The sequence below is a fragment of the Nerophis lumbriciformis genome, linkage group LG30 (assembly GCF_033978685.3).
Source record: "Nerophis lumbriciformis linkage group LG30, RoL_Nlum_v2.1, whole genome shotgun sequence".
In the NCBI taxonomy this organism is placed as follows: Eukaryota; Metazoa; Chordata; class Actinopteri; order Syngnathiformes; family Syngnathidae; genus Nerophis; species Nerophis lumbriciformis.
The window spans coordinates 9,906,404-9,934,269 of NC_084577.2; the positions used below are offsets into that span (position 1 = coordinate 9,906,404).

A 27,866-nucleotide genomic window follows, 5' to 3' on the forward strand; every position below is an offset into this window, starting at 1 on the left:
GAGGTTTTAGCAAACTGCTTTTAATCTTTGAGATGACCACCGTTGACCGGTTTTTTTTTTTGCATATACAGGGAAATATTTAGATTGACGGAATGGTCTGAGAAAGGGTTCAGTGATTCCCAGTATTAGCTTTCAAATATAATACAATACACTTTGTATGGCATGAATAGGCCTGCACTTCACTTCGTATACTTAAAACATGTGCAAAACTGATAGTACACGTGGTTAAAAAAGCTAAAATAGAAAACAAGTATAGCCAAAGATGCTCTGCATGACTGCTTCTAAACTGCCCATTAAAAGTGGGAGATGTCTCCTGCATGTTTGAAAGTATATTAAATTGCCACACACTGTAAAAGCAAATAGTATACCTTACTAGATATAACAATGTAAGTTTACTAGATTTTAACCAAAATGTTGATTTTACTATCAGTGGCTATGTGCTGTGAACATCAAGGTGGCACTATCTCACAGAAATTGTATAATTCAAGTTAATTTACTCAGAGAGCCTGAGTTGTCACTTGGAATAATGAACAGCAGGTGGCGATAATACCCCTCATGGAGGTAAATCGCAGTTAAAGAAGCTTTCGAAGAAGAAGTAGCTTTGTCACTTATTTCAGTAACACTGCTTAACCTGTGATTCAAGGGTGTTGTGCTAATAAAAGTTGGAGGCCAAAGCACATTCATTTAAGTTACAATAGTGTGCCAAGATTGGTGACCTGGTGCGTGAAGGATATATAACGGATTTTTTTCCTTTTTCTTTTCTTTGGCTGACGATGTAGATGCAGATATCATTCAGTTTTCAGTTGCAGTGCTCTCTGTAATCCCGTAAAACGAACCAGGCCTGACTCCAAACTCCTTGCATTTGGAAGATGAAATAGCCATCATTCTGGAGGGATGGGTTGTCGTCGATTGTCTGCCAGATCTGCCAAAAGCGGTGTGTCTCCTATTTGGTCTGATCTATACTCTCAATTTGGACTATCCAAAGGCCATGCAGAACAACTTTGAATTTATTCAGAGGGTGTTTGTTTCATTAGGAGGCAAGTCTCTGAAACCCGACCTACAAAAACTCTGAATAACCAGCTTTTTGACTTAGATTGTTCACGCCAAATAAGTGGAATGTAATCGTGCTACCTGCTGTTGCAAACAAATGCACCACTTTAAGTTGAAGAATAACATTGTCACTCCAATGTTGTGAGGCACTAGATAGAACCTCAATGAAGTTTTAAATGGTCTTTTTGACATTTTTTTTTTTTAATATAAATATGTTTTGTTAGTATTCATCGGTACTCAATACCTTTTTTTAAAAGTTTCAACTGAAGTAACCCAGTAAAATTGCATTGAAACTTCTAGTCTGACGGTACTTGCATTTGATCCTTTTGTATACGGAGATAGGGGGAAAAAACAAACTATTTGTATGTTTTATTTACCTCACTGTTTAATAGATTCAGTGAGAGACGGGTATTACTTGTTTGATTTTTTATCAGACTTTAATCCTAATGTACTCTACTGGCTACAGCACTGCACAGGTTGTTCACATATGCATCTGTTTTTATGCATATGTCAAAGTTCAAGGTTGTACTTTGTGACTGCTTATCCACTGAAAGTTGAAGCTAATTGTGGCTACTTGTTCCAACATATTCAGTATACTTGAAAAAAGTTGGGAAACCAATTGCCTCACTTTATCCTAGTAACCATAGATTGTCTTGAGTAAGTTAAATGAAGATCTAAGAGTGCACTTGTAGTCATTCACTAAGCTTACTCGGAATGTTACTTAAACTTACTTAAAAACTTACTTACTTACTTAAAAACAATCTGTTCACCTAATAACTTTAAATTGTTTATTAGTTTAACATTAAATTGGCTTGAAAGTTTGCTTTAAAAAAAATGAGGCAATTGATTTCCCGACTTTTTTTTAAGTAAACTGAACTAGTTAGAATTTACAGTGTGCAGGAAATAGAGTCTCTGTGCTGATTCCCCGTATAGTACACATAAAATCCTCATTTGAACAAGGCAGTCTGCACCACTTTTTAACTGCACACGCACTCTGAGTAGATCACAGCAACACGCCCAGTAATAGTACACACTATTTTATAGATTGCACACGATGTTTAGCGCGTGGTATTTAGATCTTAGTGAATCAGGCCCTTAGTGGGTACTTATTTCCTGAGTGTGTGAATTTTTTCCATCCCAAGGTTCTCCCTATGGTTAATTGCAACTACTCAAGTTAGTCACAAGATAGCATCTTCCTGGGGTGGTAAGGGTCAATCACTGGGCAGTGTCTCAATTTGTACACTTGCAGATTTACACTTAATCTTTTCAATGCGTAAGTGCGTTCACGCTAATAAATACAGCAAACTGCAGTGCACTGACAGAGTAGAGGAACAGCTGGTAGATAGAGAGAGAAGTTAGAGGGCGGATCTCTCCCCCAGCGATCGGGGGACAGACTAGAGAACAATGGGCACACCAAGAACAGTGTCAACATGATGATGATAGGAACAACAATAACGAAGGAGCAACTTGTAGTGGTGGAAAGTGTAATCCATTTGGAACACAGCAATAAACGGTCAAAATTACAGCACTCAATACTTTTTAAAGTGTACTGACAAAACTATTGTATTTGAGATACAACCTAAGTGTAAAAATGGTGTACACTAGGGGTGTCTCAACATTTTCACTTCCGATACGATACCGGTACTGGAGCGATATTGGTCCAATATGATATCAGCATGAATCATACATACTTATATTATTTTGAAGTGTCAAATGTTAGTAAAAAGCCTTGATCAAGTGAAATTACCCAAACAGAGAACAATTGTTGGTATGAAAAACCTATTTGAACTCTTTTTTTTATTTTATTTTGAACTGCCTTTCATTTGACTGATTGTTTTTAAGATATATTTTTGAACGGATTTATTTTTTTGATGATGATGATTTTTATTCTGTCTTGTGCATTTTCTTTTCTGCTTTTCTACATTTGTACTTGTTTGTGGTGCACAGCCCTTTGTTATTCAACAGTTGTAGTTTTAGGGCTTTATACAGTAACTACATTGGTATGCTATTTATTAATAACCGTCTGGTAATGACTTATGCTGTCTTTAAGTTGAAGTGGAGTGGTCATTTATTTTAACAAATCCAATACTTGTTTTTTTTTGCTGTTATTGCACCGATATCATATTGGATTAGGACACCTCCAGGTAATTCATCCAGGCAATCCATAAATACGCTGTATTATTTTAAGAACTTCTATAAATTGCTGTTGTAAATTCCAATCTGCTACCATGTTCTGTGTCTATCATTAACAATCTCTATGGAAGACAAGAACACATATGTTTTCTTTTTTTTAATGCATTCTCATTTGTAATATACGCCACAAGTATTAGGTAGCTTACAATGCAGCTAATGTCAGTACTTTATCCCACCCATAAAGCCCTCTAAAGAAACATCCAAAAACCGCCAACAGTATTCCATTTACACCTTGTGGCCGGAATATTAACCAAGTATTAGCGATATTGTTATTATAAGTGCTAACGCAGACAAACTACTTTTAGTGGCGCCGTGATCACATAGCAGTAACTACCCGGTAGCTGATGCTGCTACATTGTTGACATATTGAACCGGTTGGCTTCTGCATCGCAAGCTGGTGAAAGTTAATTATAAATTATAAATCTTGTCGGATAGTGGAAGGTTGTGGCCATAAACTGAGAAGTTGGTCAACTTTGACATACAACTTATACCTGGAGATGGCAAGATAGAGACAGGAAAAAATGACCAGTAGTGTTGTTATTGTTGAAGGGAAAAGTGAAAGTTGTGATGTGTCTGTGAAATTAATATGACACCATAAAATGACTAAAATATGTTAATATTCCATGTTAAATATGCCTGTTACTACATTACATACGTATATACTTACAGCCATGAGTGTAACTAACATTGAGGACACTAAGGTCATGTCCTCTGTATTTTTTCTAAGTGACAAAAAGAAGATGATGTAACTCACAGCAAATGTACTTTGTGGGACTATATCTGACCAATCTAAGTCTATGAGCACAAACTGATGAAACCTCCTCGGATGAGCGGCGAAACGTCTTCAAGAATAAACCAAGCAGTCCAGTTGTGAACGATTGAATGCCCGAGAGTACTTTGTGTAGCACATGGTGTGCGCTGTACAACATCATGTGGTAGATCATCCTCTCTCACTATACGATCTTTGGTCATGAACGGCCCACTATAACTCCAACAGCGTAAATTAATGTAGTCCACTTTTGCTTTAAAGATCATCCGATCAGAAATGTGCTGTCAACATAACATTAACATTAAATCCTACTGATGTAACTAATATTGCTTTCACCAGAATTAAATTGATGTGAAACGCTGTCGGTATAATAACATTGTCGTGTCAATCAGGTGCCGCCCCGCCCAAGATGCGGAAGACGCGCTCTACCCACGGCTTTGCATCTCTAATGTGCGTGAGAAGAAGTACATTAAAATGTAAATTATTGAATGTCAAGGCGCTTCATATAAAATTTTGCCCGAAACGAATACCTGGCCACATCATGCTCTGTCGCTGATTACAATATGAAAACACTTTTTTGTATTCTACTTACGTTGGCTGCGTGGCAGATGTTATTAGTACTTGCTTTACAAAGTAGAAGACCTTTGGTTCGAAACCCGCCCGCGGAAAATACTTTGGTAGGGTTTTTAAATGTATGTTTTAATGATGTTAAAATTGTTAGATATGTATATTATATATTATTATACATAAATAATGAAATAATTCATTAAGGTAGCACTATCACGTTATATTATCTAACATCTTTGACAATTAGCATGATTCTGTAATAGTCCACTTTTTTTAAATTAGTCAAGTGCTGGGATACCCATGATTTCAGCCTTTCATAGCTTCTCTTGGACCACCATTTTTTGGCCTCAGTATTTGTCAAATCCTAGTTACGGTCCTGCTTACAGCATGTATATACAACCTTAATGGAGGGGGTTTGGATGTTTTTGGAGCGCTTTATAGGCGGAATAGAGCGACTCCCATTGGCTCCCTTGTTAACTGACTTTTGCTAACGTTTATTTACGAATTAGAATGCATTAAAAAAGAAAACGAGTGCTTGTCTCACATAAGGATTTTGAATGATAGGAAAAATTTCAACAAAGTTCAGTTCCCCTTTGAGGACATTCTGCAAAAGAGCTATTCAAAAAGTATCTCACTGACAGCACTCTATAGTATTTTTAAGAATCTGCTGCAAAAATGTGAGTCTATCACAAGTATTTTGAACTGAACTTGAATAGCCCACATGATGGAAAAGTGAGGACCTAAAATGGAACCTTGAGAAACACTACTAGTTTAACTGACGAAGTTGAACAAATTACTACTGACTGCATTGGAAGTAAAGAAGCTACAACAACACCTTAGTTACATGAATCATATTACAAAAACAAGTGGAACTGCCAAAAAGGAGAGGACTTGAAGGAGTGCTTTGAGAAATGCCTCAGTTATGTAAACCCCAAGTTTGGACCCCAGTGTTTTATGTGTGTTAGCAAAGTTAAAATGTTGATGCAAGGATCTGACAATGTGTTTACAGTGGTCCAAGATACTCTATACAGCTACGAGTACTTTAGTGTTTTTAGGAATTCACTGCAAAATATTTTGTCTCCCAAGATTTGAACTGAACTGCCATTACAGGTCCGGATTTGGCCCCCACATTGCCAGTTGAATAAACCTGTGTTAGGGGAAGCTGAGTTCCCTTGCCGCTGCTCTACTCTTCTCAAAACCTGGATGCGGGACCACGTGCTCTGAACCCCTTGTCAAACCTTCCTTATCTCTACATGAACTCCCTGCCAGTAATTTGAAAATGGAAAAAAAGAAAAGTGAATACAAAGAACGGTAAGCTGAAAATTAACACTTAATGATGTCAACAAAAATCTACAGATAGGTATTTAAAAATAATAGTCTTTGTTCCTGAATCAACCGAGCATTGTAATTTTTTAAATGGTTTGAATCGGTTAAGAAAAGTGGAAGAAGTTGAGGGAGAAAAAAATGAATACACATTATACAGTATATATAATATACATTAAGAATAATTAAAAGGACAATTTTGGTATAGAATAGCGTAAGAAGGCTTTTCAGCAATCACACAATTATGGTAAATTAATTATGAATTATCATTATGAATCTCTAACTTTTTGTAAGTAGTGTATATGTTTATGTTATCGCCTTTTTGGCTTTAATGAGTTAAACCATGAAAATGAACAGTCCTTTAAGAAAGACTGACATACTGTATTTCACAATGCAAAAATGATTGACCAAATATCTCTTGTTGTCCCAATAGAACCAATATTTTCACTCCATCCTGTCACTGCCGTCACCGTTGATCTGCACAACACAGTCCTTGTCCAAAGGTTCCTTCGAGTGTGTTGTGTCAAAGTGATGGTTGCTCATCACGTACCTCCCGTGGGCATCGAGACCTAATGCAGGCACAAAGCGACGGTCAAACTGGATTTCCTGGCGAAGGTAAGAGGTCCTCTTCTGACAGGTGTCGCCTGTTCCCTCCTGCGAGGCCGACAGGAACACCACCAGCTCAAACTGACTGGACGTGTCCTCATGCATGGCGGGGTAGAGAGGGCTTCGGCGGTCCAGGGGATGGAAAAATGTGAGTGGGAAGATAAAGAAGGGACAAGGCTGTTGGCCAAGATGGTCCATGAAGAAGTCCACAGAGGTCTGATGCAGGGCTTGGCCTTCATGCTCCTCATAGAGCACAGCACTCACCTTCACATCCACCAGGGGGCGCCTCAGAAGGTTTGTGGCTCGGAGCATGAGGCAAGTTTGACCCTGGTGTTGGCCCACCACGGCTTGGGTGCTGAACTGTATGGCTCCGGCTCGCTTTTGAGGACAGGAAATCTTGGCCACAAATGCACCTGGTAAATGCACAATTGAGAAGTACTATAAAGACAGTACCGGTATATGACGATTGCAATATAGCGGCTCCTGTTTGCACGCCAATTCATTTCGACCATGAGTGCTCTCCTCCTAAAGTGCATCGCATACAGCTTTGTGTTGTACTTCAACTAATTAAGTCCCTACTGGCAAATACATAACATTTTAGTGTGGTTGTCATGTGACAGTCAGTGTGTCAAGGAAACATGTGGGGAAGCTAGCTCATTTCCAAGAGCCTATTTTTTTGCCATTAATACTATACTATAGTGTAATATATAGGATGGCCACCGCAGTGTGTGTGTGTGCGCGTTTTGAAATGGTGTTTTCATTTTGTTTTGTTGTTTATCAATGCATGGTGCAATTGTACAAACCCCGTTTCCAAATGAGTTGGGAAATTGTGTTAGATGTAAATATAAACGGAATACAATGATTTGCAAATCATTTTCAACCCATATTCAGTTGAATATGCTACAAAGACAACATATTTGATGTTCAAACTGATAAAAAAAAAAAGTTTATTAGTTTGAACATCAAATATGTTGTCTTTGTAGCATATTCAACTGAATGTGGGTTGAAAATTATTTGCAAATCATTGTATTCTGTTTTTATTTACAATTTACACAACGTGTCAACTTCACTGGTTTTGGGTTTCGTAAATGAAAGTTAATGTTTTAGCAGTAACTTAGTTGTCTTAAGCATTTTGTACAAACCCCGTTTCCATATGAGTTGGGAAATTGTGTTAGATGTAAATATAAACAGAATATAATGATTTGCAAATCATTTTCAACCCATATTCAGTTGAATGTGCTACAAAGACAAGATATTTGATGTTCAAACTGAGAAACATTTTTTTTTTTGCAAATACTCATTAACTTTAGAATTTGATGCCAGCAACACGTGACAAAGAAGTTGGGAAAGGTGGCAATAAATACTGATAAAGTTGAGGAATGCTCATCAAACACTTATTTGGAACATCCCACAGGTGAACAGGCTAATTGGGTATAAAAGTAGATGCCATGAAATGCTCAGTCATTCACGAAACAAGGATGGGGCGAGGGTAACCACTTTGTCAACAAATGCGTGAGCAAATTGTTGAACAGTTTAAGAAAAACCTTTCTCAACCAGCTATTGCAAGGAATTTACGGATTTCACCATCTGCGGTCCATAATATCATCAAAGGGTTCAGAGAATCTGGAGAAATCACTGCATGTAAGCAGCTAAGCCCGTGACCTTCGATCCCTCAGGCTGTACTGCATCAACAAGCGACATCAGTGTGTAAAGGATATCACCACATGGGCTCAGGAACACTTCAGAAACCCACTGTCAGTAACGACAGTTGGTCGCTACATCTGTAAGTGTAAGTTAAAACCGTTTATCAACAACACCCAGAAACGCCGTCGGCTTTGCTGGGCCTGAGCTCATCTAAGATGGACTGATACAAAGTGGAAAAGTGTTCTGTGGTCTGAAGAGTCCACATTTCAAATTGTTTTTGGAAACTGTGGACGTCGTGTCCTCCGGACCAAAGAGCAAAAGAACCATCCGGATTGTTATAGGCGCAAAGTTGAAAAGCCAGCAACTGTGATGGTATGGGGGTGCACTAGTGGCCAAGACATGGGTAACTTACACATCTGTGAAGGCACCATTAATGCTGAACGGTACATACAGGTTTTGGAGCAACATATGTTGCCATCCAAGCAACGTTACCATGGACGCTCCTGCTTATTTCAGCAAGACAATGCCAAGCCACGTGTTACATCAACGTGGCTTCATAGTAAAAGAGTGCGGGTACTAGACTGGCCTGCCTGTAGTCCAGACCTGTCTCCCATTGAAAATGTGTGGCGCATTATGAAGCCTAAAATACCACAACGGAGACCCCCGGACTGTTGAACAACTTAAGCTGTACATCAAGCAAGAATGGGAAAGAAATCCACATGAGAAGCTTAAAAAATGTGTCTCCTCAGTTCCCAAACGTTTACTGAGTGTTGTTAAAAGGAAAGGCCATTTAACACAGTGGTGAACATGCCCTTTCCCAACTACTTTGGCACGTGTTGCAGCCATGAAATTCTAAGTTAATTATTATTTGTAAAGAAAAAATAAAGTTTATGAGTTTGAACATCAAATATTTTGTATTTGTAGTGCATTCAATTGAGGTTTGTACATGCACAATATGTATTATTTATTGCAAATTTGTTTTTTTTTTTGTTGCGTTTTACTTTTGTTGTTGTGCTGTATGTAGAAGTGGCAGCTGATTGCATCCGCTTTGTGCTCTTTTATTATTGTTGATTTTACCTCGTTTTGTGTTTTTATAATTTTTTGTATCTACAATGCAACCACATAATTTCCCCAATATGGGATATATAAAGTCTATCCTATTCTATCATATCCTTTGCCTCTCTTAATATTTCTAGAATAATTTCACATGAAACAGGCAATGATAATTTCACGTATTTGTCAAAATAGCAAAAATACTAATAAGGCGCTTCGTAAAATGCCATTTTAGTTATGTGGAATTGATAGGTTGATTGGCAACACTAAATTGGCACTAGTGTGTGAATGTGAGTGTGAATGTTGTCTGTCTATCTGTGTTGGCCCTGCGATGAGGTGGCGACTTGTCCAGGGTGTACGCCGCCTTCCGCCCGATTGTAGTTGAGATAGGCTCCAGCGCCCCCTGCGACCCCGAAGGAAATAAGCGTTAGAAAATGGATGGATGGATGGATGATATGATATAACTATATGGTTGTTTTTTTCCCCGGTATGTCTGTTAAAGTAAGCACAAAAAGTGTGAAGTTGAGATTTTTTTTCAAATATGGAATACGTTAAAGATGAATAACATCACATGTAGGTAATATCACACATATATGACAATAATTAGTTGCATTTCAGACAAAAAAAACATTAGAAATGTGTCTTAGTCTGTATATTTGCCATCATTTTACTTACAATCATAGCTAAAATGGGGCTAGAAGCCTAATATTAAAAAGTGACAGCAATATTTTCATAGCGTGTTTTAAATGAATTAATTAAATAAATATAGTAGAAAGTTTGAACAGTTGAATTGTAATAATGTACTCCATGTTATAGCCTTATTGTTACAATGCTTTGAAATGAACTAGTGCTTTCACATGCGTTCCATATCCTGGCATATTCACATGACTGTCACACATAACCACTCCAAAATGTTTACTATATGTCACTTAGAGACTTAGGGCCCTGTTCTCCAAAAAAGCTGCACAATTGATTGCAGTCTGGCCTTCATCCAAGATGATGACCCTTAAATGTAGGCGTTCCCTGTCAAATCTGGGTTTGCGAGAATTCTCCCATCGACTTAAGTAATTTTGCTCCTACGCGCTTCTGAAGCTGCAATAAGTCAAGTGCCTCGGGATGGGGAAACATTATATTGCACTTGAAGTTTGGATGCAGCCCAGCAGGCACAAGACATTGATACAATGCTGATTATACATACATGTCCTTTCAAATTGACTTTGAAACAACGTTGCAAAATAGTTGTATTTGTAAATTAAGACAATATTGGTGTCTAATGTTGGATCCACGTTGTTGGTTGGGAAATTACCACATTACCACTGTCAGAACCCAACATTGATTAAACGTCGTCAAAAAGCATGTTGTTCCAATGTTAGGTTTGAGTTGCTCAACGTCAGGACCTAATTCAACAAGTTTTCAATGTTGTTTTAATGCAGAGCTGGGCAAAAATGTTGACTCGGGGACCACATTGAGAGAAAAAAAATTGTCTAGGGGGCCAAGGTGTATGTGTGTATAAATTATATGTACACATTTAGCTGTAAAAATCTGCTGTACAGTATGTGTGTCTGGGTCCCTTTTTTTCCAGGAACACTAATACCAAAAGTCACAATGTCCGATAGAATTCTAAAAACGTTATGACAGACCACATCAAAAAAACGGAATGGAATTTTACTCGTTTTTTTACTGAATGGGACACCCAAAATGTACATTAAAATAAAGAAAGTGGGATTTACAATATTAACTATGAACAATAAAACACTGAATATTACCAGCATATGAACGTCGCACCTCTTTTACTTCTCAGACCAAGCAAAACACAACAAAAATGTAAAAAACAGCAAAATATAAAAGTGTAAATAAACACTTACAATATGATATATTATAACCTAAGAATCTGCTTCCGCATCTGTTTCTGACTCACGTGTCAGAAACAGACTGGCTGCTCTGAAAACAAACCCCGCCCACTCTGCTTTGTTCCTCGTCTGAGCTGCTGTGACGTAGATTACCATAATAACTCTTATAACACCCAAAAGCGCAGATTTCGACCATTGAAATACTTTCTATAGTTCAAGACGTACGGTAATTTAAAAACAGCTCTGCACATCATAATGGGGGCGACAGTTTTGATGTTGAAGGTCTAAAAAAATTAGACCGGGCTGGATTGAAAATCTTAACGAGCTGCACGTGGCCCGCGGGCCGTATTTGGCCCAGGTCTGTTTTAATGTCTTGTGCATGCTGGGAGTGTACAACACATAATAAAATGATGAAATAAACTTTGCGGAGGCTGTCAAATCTATTCTAATTGCTTCAATTGTGGACACCTGGAAACAGATAAAGGATCATATTGCCACTTTGAATAAACAATCACAATTTCAGATGCATAACGTTTACTGTACCTGTTATGTCTCTGTATAAGCGGAAAAGAAGAAGGGCGTAACCTCGACATAAAACACAAGGCGATCGTGCACATATCATCCGAGTTTTGACATTCTCGGACGATCTATGGATGCAATGATTTCTGCTGGACGGTGAGGTCCTCTTTGCACAATGCAACTATTTAATAGAAATTCATCAGACGCTATAAAAAGGACGAGTAGGTGATCATCAACAATTGCTTTATTGAACAGATCAGCGAGCAGAGTAACTGGAACATTTAGTGAATGATATTCAATTGAGTTGATAGATTTTTTGACAGTTAGTGTCAAACTGTCAGCATGTACACACACGCACACACACGCAAGCACGCACGCACGCACGCACGCACGCACGCACGCACGCACACACACACACACACACACACACACACACACACGCACACACACACACATTGTTGTATTTGTTACCTTCTTGAGACCGCCGAAAAATGCCTACCTCTTTAGGACCACTATTTCTAGGTATATAAAGATTTGTATTTACAACATTGACAATATATACTGTACCGGTACATACTATGCAAATATAAAAAAGGTAAGCCTTTTAGTTATTTTTTTGTTGTTGAATGTTTTGTTTGTAATTGTTTTTTTTAATCTTCATTATTTACTTCAAGTTATTACAGTATGTCTCTCTATATATAATCATTTATTTTTTTTATTTTTATAAATTTTGGCCAAAGGGGGTGCATTTGAATTTATTTTTTGTAATGTGCTTAAGGCCGATGACACACGAGTCACGGACTACAGATGGCCCATGTGCCGCACTTTGTGCAACACAGTAGTAGAAGCTAACTGTTAATGGCCACTATAGTCTTAGTACTGTACTGTATTTGTTCATCTTATTGTCACATATGGGACGCGGGTTGTCTAATGTCAGCATCGGAAGTTGTAAAATCAGCTGTTCACCTGGTGGGTTTTTTTATGGGATGAATAGGGAAGTCCTTCTTTAGCTGCCGTCTTGTTTTATCATATATTTCTGCCTTTGCACCTGTCAATGTTTACTTTTGTATGCACATTAAATCAACCAAAAATCCTGACTTTGGAGCAATATTCACATACTCTCTATTAGATGCAATGGCTTTCCGTAGTGGGACCATGATTTTGGTCCTAACTTGTTCACCGGTCCTCATATGGAAGGTACTTTTAAACACACACACGCACACACACACACACACACACACACACACACACACACACACACACACACACACACACACACACACACACACACACACACACACACACACACACACACACACACACACACACACAGCTGTCAATGCAAGCCCCTCTGACGCGTCACGACTTCACAAACAGTTGTACTAAGCAGAACTCTTAACATCACAAATAACATCTGGGTTGCTAAACCCGAAATAAGTGAAAAAAAGTTTCATCCATGGATTAGCCTGCATATACACACAACGTCACATACAACATAGTGCGGCTTGATGAATACTGCCTTGTCAAATTTAAAGTGTTATCTTATTTGTGGATTTATTTTTTTTTCATTTTATTTTTATTGACATCCAGCATCAGACATTCCTATCCATTACATCATATTCACATATATCATATATCTGTTGTCTGCCCTAAATGTCAAAATATATTTTTTTGTTTATATCCCAACCATACCACCACCCCCCAAAAAAAGAAATAAACAGCAGAGAAACAAAATAGTATTTGCAAATATACCAATTAAATAAAGAAAAAAGAAATAATAATAAAAAAAGAAATAACAATACATTATTAATAATAATAATCAGAAATAAAATAAAAGAATATAAACATATATATATATGTATATATATATATATATATATATATATATATGTATATATATATATATATATATATATATATATATATATATATATATATATATATATATATATATATATATATATATATATGTATATATATACAGGTAAAAGCCAGTAAATTAGAATATTTTGAAAAACTTGATTTATTTCAGTAATTGCATTCAAAAGGTGTAACTTGTACATTATATTTATTCATTGCACACAGACTGATGCATTCAAATGTTTATTTAATTTAATTTTGATGATTTGAAGTGGCAACAAATGAAAATCCAAAATTCCGTGTGTCACAAAATTAGAATATTACTTAAGGCTAATACAAAAAAGGGATTTTTAGAAATGTTGGCCAACTGAAAAGTATGAAAATGAAAAATATGAACATGTACAATACTCAATACTTGGTTGGAGCTCCTTTTGCCTCAATTACTGCGTTAACGCGGCGTGGCATGGAGTCGATGAGTTTCTGGCACTGCTCAGGTGTTATGAGAGCCCAGGTTGCTCTGATAGTGGCCTTCAACTCTTCTGCGTTTTTGGGTCTGGCATTCTGCATCTTCCTTTTCACAATACCCCACAGATTTTCTATGGGGATAAGGTCAGGGGAGTTGGCGGGCCAATTTAGAACAGAAATACCATGGTCCGTAAACCAGGCACGGGTAGATTTTGCGCTGTGTGCAGGCGCCAAGTCCTGTTGGAACTTGAAATCTCCATCTCCATAGAGCAGGTCAGCAGCAGGAAGCATGAAGTGCTCTAAAACTTGCTGGTAGACGGCTGCGTTGACCCTGGATCTCAGGAAACAGAGTGGACCGACACCAGCAGATGACATGGCACCCCAAACCATCACTGATGGTGGAAACTTTACACTAGACTTCAGGCAACGTGGATCCTGTGCCTCTCCTGTCTTCCTCCAGACTCTGGGACCTCGATTTCCAAAGGAAATGCAAAATTTGCATGGTTGGGTGATGGTTTGGGGTGCCATGTCATCTGCTGGTGTCGGTCCACTCTGTTTCCTGAGATCCAGGGTCAACGCAGCCGTCTACCAGCAAGTTTTAGAGCACTTCATGCTTCATGCTGCTGACCTGCTCTATGGAGATGGAGATTTCAAGTTCCAACAGGACTTGGCGCCTGCACACAGCGCAAAATCTACCCGTGCCTGGTTTACGGACCATGGTATTTCTGTTCTAAATTGGCCCGCCAACTCCCCTGACCTTAGCCCCATAGAAAATCTGTGGGGTATTGTGAAAAGGAAGATGCAGAATGCCAGACCCAAAAACGCAGAAGAGTTGAAGGCCACTATCAGAGCAACCTGGGCTCTCATAACACCTGAGCAGTGCCAGAAACTCATCGACTCCATGCCACGCCGCATTAACGCAGTAATTGAGGCAAAAGGAGCTCCAACCAAGTATTGAGTATTGTACATGCTCATATTTTTCATTTTCATACTTTTCAGTTGGCCAACATTTCTAAAAATCCCTTTTTTGTATTAGCCTTAAGTAATATTCTAATTTTGTGACACACGGAATTTTGGATTTTCATTTGTTGCCACTTCAAATCATCAAAATTAAATGAAATAAACATTTGAATGCATCAGTCTGTGTGCAATGAATAAATATAATGTACAAGTTACACCTTTTGAATGCAATTACTGAAATAAATCAAGTTTTTCAAAATATTCTAATTTACTGGCTTTTACCTGTGTGTGTATATATATATATATATATATATATATATATATATATATATATATATACACACACACACATATAGGGAGTAATCTTTTTTTTTTTTAAGCAGTACAATCACTAATTCGAGAAATTAAAGTCAGGCTCATGGGGCGTGGCATAATTGACCCATTTTCCCAGTATGAAGTAAATTTCTCCAATTTATAATTAATAAAGGCAGTTATCTTCTACATTTGATATATGTCCATTGTGATTTTCATCCATTGCTTCAAAGTTGGGCTCTCCTGGGATATCCATGCGTGGCGAAGTTGGGAGAGTGGACGTGCCAGCAATCTGAGGGTTACTGGTTCAATCCCCAACTTCTACCATCCTAGTCACGTCCGTTGTGTCTTTGAGCAAGACACTTCACCCTTGCTCCTGATGGGCCTGGTTAGCGCCGTGCATGGCAGCTCCTGCCATCAGTGTGTGAATGTGTGTGTGTGAATGGGTGAATGTGGAAAATAGTGTAAAAGCGCTTTGAGTTCCTTAAAAAGGTAGATTAGCGCTATACAAGTACAACCCATTTACTATTTCCTAGTATTGGTCTTTTTACAAGCCACCAGTAGGATATTCATTAAGCGTCCCGGAAGAGTTAGTGCTGCAAAGGGTTCTGGGTATTTGTTCTGTTGTGTTTATGTTGTGTTACGGTGCGGATGTTCTCCCGAAATGTGTTTGTCATTCTTGTTTGGTGTGGATTCACAATGTGGCGTATATTTCTAACAGTGTTAAAGTTTTTTATTCGGCTACCCTCAGTGTAACCTGTATCGCTGTTAATGAATTATGCGTTGCATTCAATTGTGTGTGCCTGCAGAAGCCGCACATGTTATGTGACTGGGCCAGCACTCGTTGGACTGGCTGAAAAGCAGACGTGACGATTTACGGGAGGGGCGCTGAAGTTTGGAAGACTCCCGGTAGGGTTGGCAAGTATTAGAATTAGCAGTGAATGCGGTGCTACCGCGGCATCGCCGCAATATATAATCGGCGGGCCAGCTTTAGTGTTAATTTGATATCGTCTCAAGGACCAAGTGAAATTACACGGCTTGCCAAATTTGGCCCGCGGGCCAGAGTTTGACACCAATGCTGTAGAATAAAGGTATTTTTCTGCAGAACTGTTTGCATCGTCACTTTATTGAAGGTGGTTGATCTTAACAATTCAGAAAAATTTTGTAAAATAATGGTATTTTTCTGTGGAACTGCCAGCATTGTCACTTCATTAAAGGTGTTTGATCGTAATAATTTGAAAAAACTCTGTAGAATAAAGATATTTTTCTGCAGAACTGTTTTCATCGTCACTTTATTAAAGGTGGTTGATCTTAATAATTTAGTAAAAATCTGTAAAATTACGATATTTTTCCGCAAAACGTTTCATGAAAATTTCTGTAAATATAATGTTTTTGATCATTATTTGGTTTACAATGTTTTACTTTAATTTTATGGTTTTCGTTTGGCAGCCGTAGCTGCCAGTAGATGACCGTTTTTTTACAGAATTTTTTTTTACAGTGAATTCAATCAAACATATACTTGTCTTTGTGACACTTTTCACCTTCAGATTAACAAAATGCTGCAACTGCAAATATCGATAGTCTTGGTTTTCTAATATGGGTTATACTTGTACAGCGCTTTTCTACCTTCAAGGTACTCAAAGCGCTTTGACACTATTTCCACATTCACCCATTCACACACACAGTCACACACTGATGGCGGGAGCTGCCATACAAGGCCCTAACCACGACCCATCAGGAGCAAGGGTGAGGTGTCTTGCTCAAGGACACAACGGACGTGATGAGGTTGGTAGAAGGTGGGGATCGAACCAGGAACACTCAGGTTGCTGGCACGGCCACTCTCCCAACTGCGCCACATCGTGTATATGTATATATATATATACATATATATATATGTATATATATATATATATATATATATATATATATATATATATATATATATATATATATATATATATATATATATATATATATACTGTATGTATATATATATATATATATACAGCGTCCTTTTAATAGTTTCAAAACTAAGCATTTTTTTTTATCTTTCATAAAGCTGTTTTTCCCTTAGATATCCAGTCCTTGAATCTTGAGTCTAATTTATCAGGTGTAAACTCCGAATCATAGGCACACCATTTAAGAACTGCAATATCACTCTCAAGTTTGTATTCCTTTATGATCATTTTCCACACTTTAAGGGTCCATTTCACCCATGGGTTATCAATATTATTTATGTGGGTTTGTAAATTATTATCCGCCAGGATTGCTTGTATGGGGATGAAGGGCATTTCTTCTTCAATCATTTTCCATTGAGCAACATATGACGGGTTGCACCAACATATCACTGCACTCATCTGGGCTGCAAAATAATAATTTCGGAGGCAAGGTAAACCCCATCCTCCCTTTTGTTTGACCAGTTGTAAAGTTTTCAGACGAACTCTTGGCCTTTTACTTTGCCATATATACCTAGATAGCATTTTGTCCCATTCATTGAATTGGTTTTGGTTCATCTCTATTGGCAGGGTTTGAAATAGGTACAGCAGTCTTGGCAGTACATTCATTTTAATGGAATCAATTCTAGAACTAAGGCTAAAAAAATGAATTAAGTTCCATTGTGCTATGTAATCTTTTATTTTTTTATGTATGGGTAGATAATTGTATTCTGATAATTTTGTTAGATCTTTTGACAAATTGATGCCCAGGTATTTAAAAGACTCTGTTTGCTCTGTTTACTGCTTCTGATTTACCCTGGTGGGTTATAATTATAAGAGAGTAGATGGGTTTTACCTATATTGATTTTATATCTTGATAGTTGACCATACAGTTCAAATGATTGCATTAATTTAGGGAGCGAGTATGTTGGGTGCCCGAGGTAGACCACAATGTTGTCCGCATAGCAGGCCAATTTATACTCTCTTCCTTTAATCATATTTCCCTTGATATCTTCATTTTGTCTGATAGACTGAGCTAATGGCTCCAGATATAACGCAAAGAGTAATGGTGACCATGCACATCCCTGTCTAGAGCCCCTTTCTAGGGTAAAACTATTTGATAAGTATCCATTGACTTTAATCCTAGCAGTAGGATTGTTATATAGTGCCTGTATAGTTTTAATTATTGTATCCTGAAAGCCAAATTTATATAGAACTCTGTAAAGAAAATTCCAATTGACCGAGTCAAAGGCCGGCCTTTTCAGCATCCACACTTATAACAATTGCTTCGATGTTTTTTCTTTGTATATGATCCATAATATGTAGTGTCTTTCTTATATTGTCTTGTGTTTGGCGTTGATGTATAAAACCTGTTTGATCATTATGTATCAATATAGGTAAGAAATCTTCTAATCGTTTGGCCATAATGGAAGTAAATAGTTTATAATCTACATTGAGAACCAATTTTGGCCTGTAAGATCCACATTCAATTCTATCCTTGCCTTCTTTTGGTATAGCTGAGATAATTGCCTCCTTCCAACTAAGTGACGTTTGTGCCTTTTTTAAGACCCAATTCAATGCAGGGAGTAAAACAGCTATTTTTTTTAATTCCTTATACCACTCTGCCGTGTAACCGTCTGATCCTGGCGATTTACTTAATTTAAGCCTACTAATTGCAACTTTTAATTAATCTTCAGTTATATCTGCAGACATTGTTTGGTTTTGTTTTTCATCTAAAATAGGTAAATCCAGGAAGTTCAGGAAGCTATCAATTTGGGTTATGCTCCCACTAGAGACCTTGGAATATAACGTTTTATAAACATGTTGAAAGGCTTCCTGTATTTCGTTTGGTTTAGTTTTTATCACTTTTGTTCTTGGATCCCTGATTTTATGAATTGTGTTTTCCGCTATCTTTTTTTGTTTTGTTTTGTTTCCAGGCCAATATTTTCATAGACTTAGAGCCACTTTCATAGTATCTCTGTTTCAGAAACATTAGATTGTTTTTGTTTCTTGTGTGGTCAAACTGTTGATTTAATTCCTGATATTTCTTATTTCCCTTAATGTATCCTGTGCCAAATATAGTTTGTGTCTTCTTTCTAATTCTTTTAGTTGTTTTTTTTAAGTCATCTGATTTTGTATTCTATTTTTTTTTCTTAAATGAAGATATTGCTATAATTTTCCCTCTTAAAACAGCCTTCAGGGTGTCCCATAACATGGGAGGTGAAACCTCTCCTTTGTCATTGAACTCCAAGAAGAGACTAATTTCAGATTTAATTTGTGTTTTAAAGGATAGGTCATTCAGCAGACTTGAATTTAGTTTCCATGTATTAGTTTTTGCCCTCAGATTAAAGTCAATAGATATAGGTATATAGGTGCATGGTCACTTAGATCTATTGTCCCAATTTCACAGGTACATATTTTATCTTTATCCTTCCCAAATTTTAGAAAATAATCTATTCTTGTATAAAGACAATGCGGAGCAGAAAAATAAGTATAATCCCTTCTGTCTGGGAAGAAGTCTCGCCATATGTCAATTAAGCCTACTTCCTCAAAAAGTGTGTTTACTTTCTTATAAAGGGGCTTAACATTATGTATTTTTATACTAGATGAGTCCAATTTTGGCTGTAAATATATACATATTTAAATCCCCACCACAAATCAAAAGACCTTCGGTTTCCGTTACCATATTGGTGATTTTTTTGGAAGAAATGAATATCACTCCCAGGGGGTGCATAGACATTCAATAAGGTGATTGGGTTCCCATTTATCTTTCCCTTTACTAAAATAAATCTACCCTCCTTATCACCAAATTTCAGTACTTTTTCAAAATGTAGCTTATTTGAGATGAGGATAGCAACTCCTCTCCTATGTCTTAATTTATATGACTATGCGGGCTTGTTCTTTCGTCACCTTCGATAAGATTTTACTGAGTTTAATTGCGTTCAATAGCCCATTAACATTAAACGATACACATTTTACTTTGTCACAAACCATATGTATTTACTTGTAAGTGTACCAACAAAATATTCAAAATAAAGCCTAGCAAGTCTACTCCCATAATGAAAAAAACTGAAATAACGTAAATAAAACAAAAAAAGGACAAAAGAAAAAAGAAAGATGTAGTTCCAAGGCAGGGGTCTCTAATAGATGACCCTGAGTTAGGCTAGATAAAACATCTAGCTGTGGGGGAAATCCTCTCCCAAATATAGGCTGAAGGCCCCCATCATGGCACTTGGTAGAAAGAGAAAGACAATCTGTGTTCATTACATAGATACATCCCTCATTTGTATATATTCTCATCTAGCTGGGGTTATTATAAAAACGCAAATGTCTTGGAGTGAATTTAAAGTCACCTGTTTTGGTTCTGTTCATCTTACCAACACTTTGAGAAGTCAGTCAAGATTAACAGGTCCTCCGGAGAAGGCGATGATTATCTTCTGAAGGCTTGCAGTCTCTCCTTGATGCTTTTCTCTGGCTCCTCATCTGTCCCCTCCCGGCTCCTTCCTCCCATGGTCTCCCAGGCGGAGCGGGACAGCTGATCCAGCAGGCTCTCCCTCGGCGTAATCACGCTGACTGGCAGTCAGTCTTCTGTCCTTCATGTCTCTTGTCGCTTCCTTTGCTGTCCGGTACAGCTGCGTGCCGTCCTCATAGAACACTCGTAGTTTGGCCGGGAACGGAGTCTGGAAGCGGATATTTCTTTCCTTTAACACTCGCTTCGCTTCAGCATATTCTTTCCTCTTTTGCAGGACTGCTGCGGGGTAATCCTGGTCAAAGTATATTAGCCTCCCGTTCAGAAAAATCTTCTTCTTTCTCCAAGCTTTGCGCATGACCTCTTCTTTAATACTGTAGCGGAGGAATTTGACTATTTTTGACCGCGGCTTGTCTTCTCTGTCTCCGGCGGGTGGTGGCGCCAGCGCGCGGTGCACCATTTCGATGTCGAGTTGCGTGGTTGCGGGGATCTCCAACATGTCCTTCAGCAGTTTTTCCACAAACTCTGGCATGGACGGTCCCTCGGCTCCTTCGGGAACATTGTATATTCTCAAGTTCTCGCGTCGGGATCTCCCTTCATAGTCGAGTAGTTTGTTTTCTTGCTGATGAATGACTTTTATCATTTTGTTCAACCCGTACTCCACGTTTTGAATCCGGCCCTTCACCTTTTCAATTCGCTCCTCTGTGTCTGTTATGTGTTGTTTGATGTTGGTGAGCTCGGATTTATTATCGTTCAGCTGTTCTTTTATGTCTTTTCGGAAGTCCCGAATCTCCTCCAGAACTTGGGCTAAACCTTCGGCGTCCGCCTCCTTTGAGCGAGGGTTAGCATTAGCACCGCCATCTTTTAGCTTTACAGGTGAGCTGTTTGTGGACAGAGCTTTCCTCATTTACAGGCTCTGCAACGATATTTCCTCGATTTCCTCTGGTTTTCCCCATTCTTGCCCCTTTTCTTTGTTCAGAGATTATCTGAAAATTTGGTGTTTTACGGTGTAATGGGGTGAAATAACTTTTCTTACGAGCATACTTGCCAACCTTGAGACCTCCGATTTCGAGGGGTGGGGGGGTGGGGGGCGGGGGCGTGGTTAAGAGGGGAGGAGTATATTTACAGCTAGAATTCACCAAGTCAAGTATTTCATATATATATGTATATATATATATATATATATATATATATATATATATATATATATATATATATATATATATATATATATAAGAAATACTTGACTTTCAGTGAATTCTAGCTATATATATATATATATATATATATATATATATATATATATATATATATATATATATATATATATTTATTATATATATATATATATATATATACATACATATATATATATATATATATATATATATATATATATATATATATATATATATATATATATATATATATACATATATATATATATATGTATATATATATATATATATAAATACGACAAATACTTGAATTTCAGTGTTCATTTATTTACACATAACACTCATTTACTCATTGTTGAGTTAAGGGTTGAATTGTCCATCCTTGTTCTATTCTCTGTCACTATTTTTCTAACCATGCTGAACACCCTCTCTGATGATGCATTCTGCTTCGTCTCCTTGTTGTGTGCGCAGTTGTGCACTGCACTCTCTAAAAGCCGTAGATGTTATTGTCACATATGCATGTACAGTAGATGGCAGTATTGCCCTGTTTAAGAGTGTCACAACATTGCTGTTTACGGCAGACGAACTGCTTTACGGTAGACGAAAACGTGACTGCTGTTGTTGTGTGTTGTTGCCGCGCTGGGAGGACATTAATGAAACTGCCTAACAATAAACCCACATAAGAAACCAAGAACTCGCCTTCGATCATTCTACAGTTATAACGTGATTAGGCAGGCATGCTGTTTATATTGTGGGAAAGCGGACTCAGGTCCGCATGGAGCTGGAGGCCACGCCCCCTCCAGCTCCGCCTGAATTTCGGGATATTTTTGGGAGAAAATTTGTCCCGGGAGGTTTTTGGGAGAGGCGCTGAATTTCGGGATTCTCCCAGAAAATCCGTGAGGGTTGGCAAGTATGCTTACGAGGGAGATGTTACTCTAAGCTGCCATTCAGCTTGATGACGTCACCCCTTTTTCATGGATTTCAAAGACTTTTACAAACGTTAGTAAAACTTCATGCTACAAAAAAAGGCATTATTACAAATGAGCCCGCCTTCATTCCAGACTTACACACTCACTTACACGGGCTGGGTGGATGGGAAAATACAAAGAAGAAAAAATGCGCCCAAAAAACCCCCCACTTAAGCGCAAACGGGAAAATAAGGCCCTTGATAAGTTCAAGTCAAGCAAACTTTAGGAAATCCATTTGGAAGCAATATTTCATACGAGTAAAATCTCTATCCATGCGAACACCAGGACACAGCAGCTGTAAAGATCTGTTAGGCTTGTCAGCTCACAGCCGATCTCTGATCAGTTGAAAAAGGCAAATATTAATCCCATGACAGGTATCGGGACATCTCTACTAATCACCTCTGTATAGCTTGAGTGCTGTTGCGTGCTTAGCTGTGATGTAGCTGCTAGCTCCTAGTAGCTTATAGCCTACCATGGGTACCTTTTGTATGTAACTGAAATACAAGAAAAGACCAACCTTGTGTGCTTATTGGAGGACATTTAGATGTTACCTGGCTGTCAAGTTTTGCACAAGTAAACACGCTGCAGGACTGCTTGTACCTGAGCGCTTACATCAGAGATTTTAGAAGCTACAATCTGATACGTGTTTTTTGCGGTATTGTAATTTAAAAAAAATAATTTGTTGTAATGTTACAGTCAATTTTGATTACTGTATTTTACTGTGAAAAAATATGGTGAAATCCTGGTATTATTATTTTGTTTTTTTTACACTGAACAGTCATAAAAACAAGAGAATAGCTTCTTCCATTTATTCCATTGTGACACTGGAAGGGAGGGACAGGCTTATTGGGAGGAGGATGTCTCAAAAACAACACCACTACACTGCTTAGTCATCACTGTCAATTTCATTGGCGCAATATCTTTTCTTAGGTTCAAAGTAACCATTTTATCCTACTTGATCGTCATTTTCACACATTCTGAGCATTTTATAATAAATTTGCACTTGACGCACTTCCATCAGAAGTGTTTGACTCACAGAGGGAAAATGAAAAGAAAAAAGTGAACTAAACTGCATCGAGAAAGTATTCACAACGCTTCACTTTTTCCACATTTTGTTATGTTACAGCCCTATTACAAAATGGAATTAAATCATATTTGTTCTCATAATTCTACACATAATGGCTTTGTGAAAAGTTTTTATTTTTATTTTGCGAATTTATTTAAAAAAAAAATAAAAAAAATAATATAAATATATATATATATATATATATATATATATATATATATATATATATATATATATATATATATATATATATATATATATATATATATATATCCATCCATCCATCTTCTTCCGCCTATCCGAGGTCGGGTCGCGGGGGCAGCAGCCTAAGCAGGGAAGCCCAGACTTCCCTCTCCCCAGCCACTTCGTCCAGCTCCTCCCGGGGGATCCCGAGGCGTTCCCAGGCCAGCCGGGAGACATAGTCTTCCCAACGTGTCCTGGGTCTTCCCCGTGGCCTCCTACCGGTCGGACGTATATATATATATATATATATATATATATATATATATATATATATATATATATATATATATATATATATATATATATATATATATATATATATATATATATATATAAAACATGCACATGAGTATTTGCCTTTGCTCAATACTTTGTTGATGCACCTTTAGCAGCAATTACAGCCAGTCCTTTTGAATAAGATGCCACAAAAAGCTTGGCACATCTATCTTTGGGCCGTTTCGCTCATTCCTCTTTACAGCACCTCTCAAGCTCTATCAGGTTGGATGAGAAGCATTGGTTTTCAACCAGGATGTCTCTGTACATTGTTTCCCATCCAACCTGATGATGCCCAAAGATAGATGTGCCAAGCCTGTGGCATCGTATTCAAAAAGACTTGAGGCTGTAATTGCTACCAAAGGTGCATCAACAAAGTATTGAGTGAAGGCTGTGAATACTTATGTCAGGCATGTGATTTGAACTTAATGAAAAAGACTGAAAATAAGCCGGGGATCTGGGGGCCGCCAGGTCCAGCCAGGTGGAGGGACAGGGGGGACACCCCCCCCCCCTCCCCGAGGCTCCTGGTTTTTCAGCAATTGAACATGAAAAAATGTGGGGGAAAAAAGCACCATTTAAAGATGTTTTAGTGTTTAAAGAATTGAAAAATGATCAACAGTGTTGACATAAATACATACCCCATTGATCCAAATGAATCACTATGTATGTTTCAGTCACTGTGTTATTTAGTCACTACAGTAATTACAACTTTTGTTCACATCCACAGGAACCACATGGGTTAGTCTACGCTATACAGTATTTACAACCTTACTAGTGTTCACTTCACAGATGGTTCATCTAGTTATTTACATTATTTACACATTACTTTGGTTTATTCACACATTACTTTGGCATTTTTACTTTGATAGCTCTGACATGAGCCTTCCTGGCAAATTTCTGAGCAGCTTGCATTTTCCTTTTTGTTTCTGCTTTAGTGGATTCTGCCTTGGATTTTATAGCCAAATTCTGTCTCTTTGACTCCCTCTCCACTTCTAACTGCTCCAAATGCAAAAAATCATAAAGAGTACAAACAAAGTTTATTCTATTAGTTAACTTATTTTATCTGAATAGCCATTCGTGATTCGTAGCATGAAATAACAAATATCTTACAGTCATGTTGTTTGTTTCAAAATGATTCAACTGTTCAATGTCAAAATATAAAGAGTGGAAATAATGAACAAAATGTCAGGGGCGGTATAGCTCGGTTGGTAGAGTGGCCGTGCCAGCAACTTGAGGGTTCCAGGGTCGATCCCCGCTTCCACCATCCTAGTCACTGCCGTTGTGTCCTTGGGCAAGACACTTTACCCATCTGCTCCCAGTGCCACCCACACTGGTTTAAATGTAACTTAGATATTGGGTTTCACTATATAAAAGCGCTTTGAGTCACTAGAGAAAAGCGCTATATAAATATAATTCACTTCACTTCACTTCAGCTACTGTCTGGTTGTAAAACACCAATGCAAATGAAATGTAGCATTTGGACTATACTGTAGCAAAAGTCATCACATGTCGTCCACAATCATGTGTGTTCTTAAATGTGTATTCCACGTCTTCCATGTTGAGATTTGGATTTACATGATAAACAACTCAAATGAATGTGTTGGGAATTGTTTTATTCAGAATTTTGAGGACACAAATGTATATATTCCATTATACAATAAGGCTGCAACATAACCAAATGTGGAAAAAGTGAAGCGCTGTGAATACTTTCAGGATGCACTGCAAAAGGAACAAATGTGATGTTGTCCTTCCCCAGTGTAGCGCCATGGCGTAATATTTGGCTGACATATGTACTCCTCCAACTAGTTCTTTTTTCTTTTGGTACCTAATTAATGATGTATGGGAGTGTGTGTAACCATGCAACTTTGTAACACAAGGACCACCTTAATATATGATAAAGAGTTTGTTTTTAGCACGTCTATTATGTTTTTAAGATATCACTTGGATCAGTGGTCCCCAACCACCAGTCCGGGGACCGGCACCGGTCCATGACGCATTTGCTACCGGGCCGCACAGAGACATTAAATAATTTATAACCGACTGCGTTTTCTCCTACTTAACTTTTGCTAGTCCCACCAGACACACCAATAAGCTTGTTCATAGATGTATTATAAAACTCCTGATAGGAAGTCGCCATTTGCTATATTTGTTACATCTTCGTTACATGGGACAATGCACATTAATAAACATATCAAATGTAAAGGTGCCGAATCGTAGCCAAAAGCTAGGTTCCATCTGCAGTCCGTGGCAGGTTGATGACGTAAGATCAGGGCGGATTAGGAACAAAGTGACCATAGTAGTTAAAGTGCATAAGGCAGATGGAGAAGTGTTAAATTGTTGCATATAATACTTGTGCTGAAGGAAGGAAATACACATCTCCTTTTGTCTAGTAAGTTAAAGTACTGGTATTATTGCACATTGTCCTATTACACAAGTAGTTAGCAATAACAGATGTATTTACACATGGTAAATTGGACCAAAAAAAGCTAACAGTGCATCTACGTATGAAATATTGCACAAAATATGAATACATAACTTTTAGAATGGAAATAGAAATCCACAGAAATATATTGGATCTAATGTCAAGTATTTCTAGCTTTATTATATATATCCATGCTCTTGTCCTTGAATGTGATGTATCACCTATAACCCCATTACTCATATTACTACCAAAAATGAGTAAAAAACAAAAGTCTATGGAGAGATTTTTTGCAAAGGGAAAAGGCCAGGGGCTCCCACTAATTCAACGTTATGGTGCATTTTTTAATGTATTCATTTTTCATGCACTTATTTGCTATACTTATCTGGCACACATGGAAGGCCGGTCCGTGAAAATAATGCCTACATTAAACCGGTCCCCGGTGCAAAAAAGGTTGGGGACCCCTGACTTAGATAACATATTAGGATAAAAAAAATGTTAGACAAGCGATAAATGTTAGGGTTAGTTTCTTTTGATGATTCCAAATCTACCTTTAGTTACTCCAGACGTGATCGCCTGCTGAGAGAAGGGTTGAGAAAATGTGTACCTGTGATGAAAGCCTCCAGCATGAGCCCCAGCAGCATCTGCACAGCCAGCAGAGCTATGGCACTTGGACAGTCACCACTTGGGAACATGGTGCCATAGCCGATGGTGAGCTGGGTCTCAAGGGAAAAGGAAAAGGCAGCGGTGAAGCTGGTAATGTGCTTCACACAAACCACGTGCCCCTGTGGAGGGGAGTCATGATCCAGCACATCCAGGTCTCCATTGATATGGGCTAGCAAGTACCACAAGCAAGCAAACAGGAGCCAGTGAGCCACAAATGATGCACAGAAGGCCAACAGAACCCATCTCCAGCGCAGACCCACTAACTGTCCCCACATGTCATGCAGGGCAAGCAGCCAGGCCCGGCTTGATGTTCCAAGCCATGAGCCCGAGGGACACAGAGGAAGGCGGAGGGTACAATGTCCATCTTTAGTGACCAAACGTTGGCGGTTTGGTGAGGACAGAAGAGGGGAGGACGACGCCTTGCCACCCAGAACACTGCTGTTGGATTTGGTTGTCATCTTTAAAGAGCCTGAAATAAA

At 38.1% G+C, this 27,866-nt stretch overlaps 1 protein-coding gene and 1 long non-coding RNA gene across 2 annotated transcripts in view; one reads left to right on the top strand and one right to left on the bottom strand.

Moving 5' to 3' along the window:
- The first annotated feature begins 622 nt into the window (after positions 1-622).
- Positions 623-27,427, top strand: LOC133572662 (uncharacterized). The gene is made up of 4 exons (XR_009810564.1): positions 623-934; positions 5,690-5,890; positions 6,336-6,517; positions 27,279-27,427. It is a non-coding gene; the product is annotated as an uncharacterized lncRNA (long non-coding RNA).
- Positions 6,288-27,866, bottom strand: part of kcnj13 (potassium inwardly rectifying channel subfamily J member 13) — a 64,434-nt gene continuing 42,855 nt past the window's right edge. The window contains exons 2-3 of the mRNA XM_061925522.1: positions 27,329-27,856; positions 6,288-6,921 (exon numbers count right to left, since the gene is read on the bottom strand). Of these exons, the coding sequence (XP_061781506.1) occupies positions 6,347-6,921; positions 27,329-27,845 (1,092 nt within the window). The 5' untranslated portion in view covers positions 27,846-27,856 and the 3' untranslated portion in view covers positions 6,288-6,346. The remainder of the gene's footprint in view (positions 6,922-27,328; positions 27,857-27,866) is intronic.